We start from the raw sequence: 10822 nt of genomic DNA on the forward strand, positions 1-10822 counted from the left end.
TTAATTAAGATTCCTATTTTAATGATACCATTTATGGAATCTGTTACTGTAAATACTGTTTATACTTCATAGAATTATTTGGTTGGTATTTACAGATATGAAGTTCGTCGTCATAAAATCATTCCTTATAATGAAGAGTTGGTTCAAATATCTCTGGGTAAGTTTGAAACTTTATAAAGGACCTCTTACAAGAATAGTGGAATTTTGCCCTTAAATTTACACTGATCTTAAACTAAAAGTAGGTGTTGATATGTATAGTATTCAATAATGTGATATCCAGACTCTTTATACATGTATCTGTGTGATTGAATTTGATTCTACTAGATATCACATTTATGAGGTAAGCCCATGATTCTTTTGTTTTTCATCATAGGGGATCACATAATAAATGTGGCATTTAAGATGTTTGATAATGTTTTGCCCCAAAGAACCTGCTAAATTTGGTTTGTTAATGATATAATTCTGCAACCATACATTAGAATGGATATTTTGAATGAAAAAAAGACTCGGGTTATAAATGTATTTTTTTTCCTTCTGATTTGATGTAGACGTGCTGAAGAAGAAAGGGATGAAAAAAAGTATGTTCATAATGATGGAGGACATAAACTGGGTAAAAGGTAAGACATGATCATTTCACATCATATTGATGCTCCATTATGGTGAAAATGAAAATATACACAAATAAGTCTAGCAAATATTTTTGTGTGCACTAATGGGTTAATGTATTATCGATATGTATTTAAAGTTCGATCTGGTTAGAAAATTAAAGGTAGACAACACCACTTAAATGTTGGCCAATATATCACGCATTTCCTTTTAATTAAACACACTTCAGAATTGTTGAGGATACTTTATTTCGCCACTTGTCTATAATTAGTAAATGAGTTGAAATTATTGTCCATTACACTGAACATTAACCGGAATTGATCAGTGACAACACTTGCACCATTTCCTCTGCTTTGATATTTCCAGATTAAAACATTAGCAGTACTTCAATGAATTTATGAGAACATAAGTATATAAACAAAGTGAATCTTTGTGTTTTCTTACAGATGTTATGATGCAGCACAAGACAGAAAAGAAGGACAACTTTCAAACCGTTGCACAGGTTCACAGACAGATTGTCAGAGATGAACCTACTGAGCAGATAACCACACAGCTTGTCAGTGATGAACCTTGTGAGCAGATAACCACACAGCTTGTCAGTGATGAACCTACTGAGCAGATAACCACACAGCTTGTCAGTGATGAACCTACTGAACAGATAATCACACAGATTGTCAGTGATGAACCTACTGAGCAGATAACCACACAGCTTGTCAGTGATGAACTTACTGAACAAGTTCGCTTGCAGATGGACAAGGAGCAATTTGATTCACAATTTGGAGGTGCTTATTCCGACCCTGATTATTTGCCTTCAAGTGATGATGATCAATTTGACATGATACAAGATAGTCAAGATGAAAGTGATGGTTACTGTAGTGATGAATATCCCATTCTGAATACAAAGGTATCTGTTTGCGAAAACAAAATTTCACAAAGAAACAGAAAGATGCATCAGGAGATGGGTCTAAACGAAAAAGAACCAAATAGCATCAGTGATATTGAACAAGATATTGAAGTAAGTGAATCAATTTCTGATGACGACAGCACTAGTGAGGATGAAGATGATTTATTACGAGACTCGGGAAATCCAAAGATTTTCATCAGAAAAGTGTTTAAGTCGGAGACTACCAAAACTGGAAAGAAAAAAAGAAATTCTAGAGTATTCAACAGTTACCAGTTTTGTGGTGTGTGCAATGTAAAAGTTTCAAATTTTTCACAACATATTGAAAGACATAAAGATAAACACAAGAACTGTCCAGAAATTCAACAAATCCTTCATGAAAAAGATGAAAAAGAAAGGAAATTGCTGCAGAAGCAGTTACGAGCAAAATTCAACCATGAAAACAACATGAGGACTCTGAAAGCTGGTAAAGGAGAAATACTGTTGGAAAGACGGCCCACAATAAACTTTAAACATGATGATTTTGGACCTTGCCCTCGTTGTTTGCTGTGGATAGCTAAAAAATTATTGCAAAAACATCAAAAGAAGTGTTTATCAAAAAATACTGAAGACTGCACTCTGAAAAAGGCTGCCATTCAGACAAGATCAGATACCATTGCTAATAGAATCTCTACAGTCGCTAGCAAGATCTTGGCAAAAGAAGTGTTTGAAACAATGAAAGTGGATGAGGTAGGAACAGTTGCAAGAAATGATCCATTAATTGTTCAACTGGGAAACCAGTGGATTCAAAAAAACATAGGTAACACCCTCAAAAGAGGGTCCTACACATCGCAAATAATGCGTTTGGTTGCAAGACTTCTGCTACATCTGAGGAAAATCAAACCTTTAAATGAAGAGCCTACAATGTGGAACTACTTAAAACCAAGCCACTTAGATGAGATAATCAAGGCAACACTTATGACAGCAAGTCAGAGTGTGGACAATGAAGAGGACATTCAGAAACCGAGCAACGCCATAAAACTTGGATATGATATAAAAAGACTTTTAAATGGCAAAATAGGCTTAGCAATCAAGTCTGGAGACAAAGCTTCACGTCAAGATGCAGAGGACCTACTAAAAGCTATGTCTGTTTATTGGGGGACAAGCGTAACTAAGATGTCAAGGGTTCTGCTGGAACAAAGACATTATGCAAAGGATAAAAAACTCCCAGAACCAAACGACATCAAGACTCTCAACATTTTCCTGAATGAATCTTTAAAGGACCTTGATTTGAAGTCAAATACTAGTATCCCAGACATCTTCAGGAAAACTGCAGAAGTTACTGAAGCAAAACTTGTTGTCTACAACCGTAGACGAACTGGGGAACTACAGGCAATCAGGTACACCACCCCCACCTAATTGAATCTCTGTAATAACTTAGCTATAGTAGTTTAAATCAAGTATCTGTTGGTCATTAATTACTTGATGCTTTCTGATGATCAAGCTTTAAATTTCAATGGATTCCCAACACTGCTAAAAGTCAAAATATTTGTGTGTGAAAATGCATAATTATACTGTACATATACTCCATTTTTAGAAAACCATCATGAGATGGTGGGCTCTTCAAATCACCCATCATCCGTTTGTCGTCCATAAACAAGCTTGTTATTGCTATTTCTCATTTCTCTATTATTGATCTTTCTTCATATGGAGGTTCCTCTTGGTGCCTAGTTTTGTCAAGTACCTTTTTATCCCCCGCTCTCAGCAAAGCGGGCGATATCAATTTTGGTTCGTCCATCTATCTGTCCATTTGTTTCAGAGTGATAACTTGAGTTTCCTTGGGCCAATCAACCTCAAACCTAATTTAAAGATTTCTTGCTTGGGATTGCCTTACAGCTTCAAAGGTCATGGTCACTGTAACTATAAACAGAAAATAAGTTTTCATTCAATAACTTTAGTAACTTTGGATGGATCAGCCTAAAACTTCATACACAAGTACCTCCCAAAGAGTGCTTGCCTTAGATTGCTTTTCAGATTCAGAGGTAAAAGGTCAAGGTCACTGATTTTGACATCAAAAGATTGTTATTGCTATCTCCCAACAACTACTGAATGGTCTTTCTCAAATTACATATGTAGGTTCCTCTTGGTGCATACATTATTATGTAGTTGTGCATAAGCATTGTACTTTTTTCAAACTGATTCACAACATGGCTCAACAGGCAGCCATCTCGGACAGATTTTGACAATAAAAGATCCTTTTTTAGCTCACCTGGTCCAAAGGACCAAGGTGAGCTTATGCCATACCGTGGCGTCCGTCAACAATTGCATAAACGACTTCTTCTTCCTAATCACTGTCAGAATTAAACAAAACTTGACTGGAAGCATTCCTAGATGGTAGGGATTCAAAATTGTACAAATGGTAGGGCTGACCCCCCCAGGGGGCCGAGGGGTGGGGCCAAAAGGGGTCAATTTTGCTATATTGCTTTAAGCATCTTCTTCTCAGAAACTAAGAAAGGGATAACAACTATATTTGATTGGAAGCATCGCCAGGTGGTGAGGATTCAAAATTGTACAAATGGTAGGGCTGAGGGGCAGGGCCAAAAGTTGTCAATTTTGCCATATTGCTTTAAGCATCTTCTTCTCTGAAACTAAGAAAGGGATAACAACCATATTTGACTGGAAGCATCCCCAAGTGTTGGGATTCAAAATTGTACAAATGGTAGGGCTGACCCCCTGGGGGCTGGGGGGATGAGGCCAAAAAGTTTCAATTTTGCAATATTGCTTTAAACATCTTTTTTGCCAAAACTGAACAATGTGTTTCAATTATATTTGATGGATGGCAACTGTACAGATGGTGGGACTGATTTCCCAGGGGCCTGAGGGGCGGGCCAAAAAGGGCAATTTGGCTGTATTCATAGAAACATCTTATTTTCCAGAACTAAACAATGAATTTAAATGATATATGACAGATAGCATCCCCAGTTGGTGGAGATTCAAAATTGTACTGATGGTGGGGCTGACCCCTCAGGGCCTAATTGGTGCAGCAGTTACCCAAAGTGGCTATATTGATATAAATGACTACTTTTGCAGAACTAGGGTATGGATTTCATTGGTATTTGATTTGTTGTTATCTCTTGGTGGTTGGGATTCAAAATTGTATCAATGATGGGGCTGACCCCTAGGGGCCTAAGGGGCATGAAATAGCTTTACATGAACATCCATGCTATAATGTATGAATTATTTTTTTGCTTTACGCTATCTTTAAACCAGGTGAGCGCTACAGGCCCTATGGGCCTCTTGTTTCATAATGTGCCAGTTGTTAGTAGCTACTGAGATCAAAAAGAGGAAAGAAAGAACGGTAAAGATTCATCAGTTTATTATGGGTGCCATGGTTCATCTGGGATTTCTTGTAGTCCTATTTGTCATTTGTTGTGTATTTTAATTCAATGCAAACAAGCTTTAGTTTTATTTGTGAATAAATGAAAATGTTGTGCAAAGATCTAGAATGAATAATTGCATACCTGAATTTTTTTAAATAAAAAAGAAATTCTTTAATTTATATCTAGACTGACAGATTACAAAAGAAGATGTACTGCAACCGACGGAGAAAGTTGCAGCAATATGATGGGCGAACTTTCTGATTTTGAGAAAAAGTTATTGGAGACACAGGAGGTTATGACTGTTCGGGGAAAGGTAAGAATAGCTCATTTATTATAAATGCTCACGTGACATCATCCCAGTTACCATATACATGTACCTGTTCATTGCTCAAATAATGTGCAGACTATATTTATTGGTACCGTTCCGCCTTCCTTTGTTTTTTTGTGTATGGAATGGATGAAGATTAAGCCTGATATTGCTGTTTCTTGAGTATTTGCTAATTAATTAGCGTCTCTTTATGAAAGGTAAAAGCTTAAAATCACATAGGTACGTTCTCAATTTTGATTTGAAGCATCATTGGAAAAGGGAAATGGGGGCCATGGGGTAAGCCTGCCAATAGGGAAAACTGTAGATGATTTAGAATATTGCTCCTACTGAGGGAATAGCAGAGTGGTATTCATATTTGGTGTGAAGCATGCTCAGAAGAAGGGGATTCGGTTTTCTGTTGAAGGCAAGTCCTGACTAGAGGGGCTGGTGCATGCCCATTAAAGGAACTTAGTTCATTTGAAGTTCTTGTTCAAGTTGTGTGTTGAACTACATGGGATGTAGGTAACTGATATCGACCCTTTAGGCCTCCTGTCCATCTGTTGAATTTGCCAGTTAAAAAACTCTCTGATGTCTTTGTTCAGACAAATTGATATCTTGGCATTGATATTTTTGTTCCTTTCAGACTGGCAGAGGAGTACCAGTTATTTTGCCAAGGGAGACAAAAGCAGCAATGGCATATTTGACTAGTATTGAAGTGCGAAAATCGGCAGGGATTGACATACACAACCCATATGTGTTTGCTTCACAAGGTAACTTCTAAGAGTGTCAGTTTAAAAGAATGACCTTGAATTACTTTCAAGGTCACATGAATCAAAAACATATTATAATGTTTGATATGGGTAATCATTTGCAAATAATATTGGCTAATCAGACTGAGGCATAGATATTGTAACGGGAGTTGAAAAGTAGCGATTGTATTTTTTCCAAATGAAAAAGTTACTGCTTATGACGATAGCTTGAGACGATAGTCTAGTTTTTGTCATCCTCGTTTTTCATGCTATGACATGTTCCAAGGGTGTAGAGAAATCCAGGATTAGTTTTTGTTTGACTTGCAACTTTATTTTATAAATAAGTTGAAACTTAAATTTGCCATTGAAGGTGTCTTTACTTAGTCACATGATTTTACATATTATTTCTTTTAGGTGATGGTCATGGTGTTGTAAGGGCATATGATGCACTTTCAAAGGCTTGTAAAGCAGCAGACTTGAAGGCACCCGAAAGGATAACCAGTACAAACTTGAGAAAATACATGGCAACAATAACACAGGTAATTTTAAAAGAAAGTCATAATATTGAATAATGTATAATTTTCACAAATGAGTCCTAGGCAGCAAATGTGCCGTTCAGTCCTCTCATATATTTAATAATTTAAGGACTTTATTTCATGACTTTATTTCAAATCGATAACACTTTGCGTCATTATGACTCTTCTAACAAGTGGTTGACATAAAATTTATAATATTTACATTTCATAAGATAACAAATATATATTAATACACTCCTTAAATACCACAGACAGATCTGGTCATAAAAGGAGTCTGACTAGATGAATAATGATTCAATAAAAGTTTGAAAAATACATAATGCAAAGTTATTTTAAAAAAACTTGTCATTGTATATATTATGCTTCACTGGCTGATTTTAATAGAAAATAAAATGTATTGCTGTATTGATAATTGTTATGCACACACTAAAAAATGCTAGAGAAGATATCAAGAGATGCCAAAGACTATTGTTTCGAAAATTGATTTTTACATGCTGATTTAAAACTGCCTAAGGTTTGACACTGTCTGACATTGTCAGGAAGACTATTCCACAGTGATGGTCCGTTAAACAAGAATGAATCCCGAAATTTTACAGTTTTATGTTTTGGTAAAATGCATTTGCCAGTGGCAGATGCCCTGGTTTCTCTGTTGTGCACGCTAGATACAAATACACGACAGTCATCCAAGTAATTTGGACACAGGTTGTTGACTACTTTAAACATCAATATACATTCATTATAACTCACTCTTTTGGTGAAGGGAAGCCACTTTAGTTTGTTTAATAGTTCATCTCCCAATACCAAGTAATCGACTTCAAAAATTGTATGCAGTAAACTTTTTTGCAACCTTTCTCCTTTTCGTATATTTGAACAATAAACCAAGTAGGGTAAAATGAAGAAGTTGATGTAAGTGATTCTTGAAGAAACTGGTAGAAAATGTTTGATTATATATAACTTATATAATTTGAAATTAACTTTCTTGATGATATCTAAAACATGTTTGGCCCATGATAAGGTGTCATCAATACACACTCCTAATAATTTTCATGGCTGACATTTCTTAACTTCTGCATGCATGGTTGTCACCATCATTACATTTAATGCTAAATTCATTTGATGCCTTCTGCTTTTTCTGTGTACTGCCTACTAACATAACTTTGGTCTTATCGGTATTAACAACCATTTCAAACAAACACCATTTTTTTCCATTCTGAAAATCAAGAGCATAGACAGGACTATAACTTCTGTTCTTTTGTCAGCTTTCTGCATAGTAGTATCGTCGGCATACATGTAGAAATCACAATGCCTGGAGTGGAGAGGCATATCATTCTCATATAATAAAAACGTCTGAGGCCCAATTATCGAGCCCAGCTGGGGTACACCAGTAGTTATTTTGCATGGATTACTTAAAAATTGTTGAAAAAAAACCACTCTGTAAACGATATGTCAAATATGATTTAAAGAATGTAGAATGAATAGGTTTTTCCAAGATATTGGACAATACATGTAATCGTCTCACAAATGTGTTGACATTGAACTGAAACTTGCCTAAAATGGTCCAGACATGGTCCTGAAATAGGTGTTGTCACTTTTTGGGTCCGTCCAATATCTAAGATGACTGCTAGTTCAAGGTTACAGGGTAATTTTGGTTTGAATTTTTGGATGTCTTCTTGTGAAAATTTCAATTACCCTGCAAGTGCCAGGTGAGCAATGCAGGCCCGTTGGACCTCTTGTATTCTGATACTATGAAAATATGTATTTGAAATATGATGAGCTAGCAGGTATGTAATCTATCGTCGATTAATCCATGTTTTGCAGGTACTTGATCTCAAAGAACAAGAAATGCAGTGGGTACTTTCACATATGGGACACACTTTAGATGTGCATAAAATTCACTACAGGTATGTTAATATTGTATCATTAAGAGATGTAACAATAAGCTAATGGCACTATTTTTTCAAGTCCATTTCAAATGGTGTTTGTCCTATGCAATTGAGTAGAAACATTGTCACTATCATTTTGCATACTTTTCCGACTATTTATTCGTTCATAACCAACATACTTTTCAAGTCTCTGATATTTCATATACTTAAATCTTCTTTTTTTCAGTTGATTATATCTTATAAGTGTTTCTTATGTTGTTGAAAGATTACAGTACTTAACACAAGATTTTGCTATTATTTTATGATATTTTTTGGTAAAAGAACATGACTATGTGTATATTAAAACTTGAGACACACACCCCTTTTTTCAAAGCAGTCTTCTGAGCAAAGTCATTATAAGTTGGTATATCTAGCTTATAGCTTTTACATAATACCGTCTTCTGTTTTGCTGAATATGTAGCTCTATGTAGCATGAAAACTCTTGTTCTTGCAGAGCAACAAGTGATGTCATAGAAGCAACACAAATTGCAAAGATTCTCTTGTTGCAAGATACAGGAAGTTTTGGGAAGTTTCGAAACAAATCATTGCAAGACATCCAACTCGATGGTATGAGTTTTTTTCTCTAAACTGAGATTTTGTTTGCACTTTTAACCTAATGTTACATATATATTTGAGTTGGGAAGGCAATATACCTCTACTTGCCATCCATAAATATGATAATGGCATATTCCAAAATGATGGTGATGTAATGTCTGTTTTGATTGAATAATTGTCATGATCTAATCGCTGGTATAATCATGAAATATTATAAGCACTATTATGACGTCACGATTATTGCAGTCTAATTAAATTCAGATCTCTCATTTCAATACACTATGGAGATCTGATGAAGCCCTGTTGGAGTACGCGTTCTGGTGACCCAAGGTCATATTATTCATCAGCCAATCAAATTGCTGCTGCCAGGATTTTGGTCAGTAAATTCGGAGAGAGAAACAATATGATTGGACGACATCAGATGACCTATGCTAATAAGAAAAGTTCACCAGAATGCGTACTTCAACGGAGCTTCGTCAGATCTCCCATAATGTAGTGAAATGAGAGATCTGATTTTAATTAGACAGCAATTATTGTGACACTATGCCTCAGATAATTTTAGGATGGGGATAATTCGCTTGTCTTTGTGAATCTACTTGTGATTAGATCATGAATTTTGTTGTTTTAACAATCGACTTTGTATCGTTTCAAAACCAAAATAAATGATCTAATCGTAGGTAGTTTCATAAAAACAAGCGTATTATCCCCTTAGTGAAGACAAAATTTTATGACCCAAAATATATTCAGTACCTAGATGTGAAGTTACAGAGTACCTGAAGTTTTGTTGTATTGTGTATTGTGGCCTCAAACCTCCAACTTTTAGTCAGTTTTCACAAGATTTTAATTACCAGTGACTTTGTTATTTTTTGTAACATTCTAGAATTTTAAAAAATGTACTAGTGTAAAGAATATTAAAAAATGTCCATAAGAAATGCATGAGGTTATGAAAATTTAAAAAAAAAATATGTTTTTACCACCTTTCAGAATGATTCATTCATTTCTTCCACAGATTATGTTTCATTGTTACATGGTCAAGGCCAAGGTCACTTGATTTAACTTAACTCAGCAATTTTATTCTTTTACAAATTTTCCTGTAACATTATGGACAGATCAGATCAGGGGTCCATTTAATCTTATGGCTGCTGGGAGCTGATTTACTTACATGTAGCTGGTATCATTGGCATGCAGCAGTTATAAGATTGAACACACCCATGGAAACAAGCTTTGAACCTTCGTAATGGCTGATTGCATGTTAGATTCAGGACATCAGAATCAAAGTCATCATAATTTATTTTTAGAATATTAAAAGAAATTCCACAGAGCAGAGGACTTAATCATTTATGTTTTACAGATATTTGCCAGTTCACATGAAATTTTCTGGTTTTTCTTTTCAGATATTGTTTTGGAAACAAACAAAGACACTGATGAAGATCATGAAGTGTCAACTGAGTTGTTTAGTCAAGATGATGAGTCTGAGGATCTGGAGATTGAGGAAGTTCTGAGTATTTCTGAACAGTTCGAGGATTCTGATCACACGAAAAAAAGGGTTCGAGGTGGTGAAAATGGAAAAGGAAAATGGACTAAAGAAGAGGAGGATGAGATTCAAGAACTGTTTAAAAAACAACTTGAAAAAAAAAATTAGACCAAAGCCTAAGGAGTGTGAAAATGCCATTGCTAAAAGTAAGGCTAATGGAGGCGTTATCTTTAAAAGGAAAAAGGACGTATTGAAGAAAAAGCTCTTCAGGATGGTGGACAAATTACAAAAAAAATCCTAAGTGACAGAGATGAAGAGTTACCAGAATGATATGGGGACATAAAGAGACATGTAGAATTATACAGAAATATCTGTCATTGGTAAAATTATACAGAGAGTTCTGTCATTGGTAG

General features: G+C 35.3%; 1 protein-coding gene across 1 annotated transcript; it reads left to right on the top strand.

Moving 5' to 3' along the window:
• Positions 1-592: 592 nt before the first annotated feature.
• Positions 593-10577, top strand: LOC110450516. Its single transcript, XM_021498069.1, has 8 exons — positions 593-617; positions 1053-2886; positions 5053-5179; positions 5817-5943; positions 6337-6461; positions 8277-8359; positions 8835-8947; positions 10330-10577. The coding sequence occupies exons 1-8, from the start codon at positions 593-595 to the stop codon at positions 10575-10577; spliced, it is 2682 nt and encodes an 893-aa protein (XP_021353744.1).
• The last annotated feature ends 245 nt before the right edge of the window (positions 10578-10822 follow it).

Source organism: Mizuhopecten yessoensis, unplaced genomic scaffold (genome assembly GCF_002113885.1).
Source record: "Mizuhopecten yessoensis strain PY_sf001 unplaced genomic scaffold, ASM211388v2 scaffold5255, whole genome shotgun sequence".
Classification (NCBI taxonomy): domain Eukaryota; kingdom Metazoa; phylum Mollusca; class Bivalvia; order Pectinida; family Pectinidae; genus Mizuhopecten; species Mizuhopecten yessoensis.

Excerpts from the sequence above, each read along its gene's own strand:
- LOC110450516 (XM_021498069.1), top strand. The coding sequence starts at position 593 with ATGGAGGACATAAACTGGGTAAAAG. Across the intron at positions 2,887-5,052 it reads GGGGAACTACAGGCAATCAG|ACTGACAGATTACAAAAGAA; the intron begins GTACACCACCCC and ends ATTTATATCTAG. Across the intron at positions 8,360-8,834 it reads GTGCATAAAATTCACTACAG|AGCAACAAGTGATGTCATAG; the intron begins GTATGTTAATAT and ends TTGTTCTTGCAG.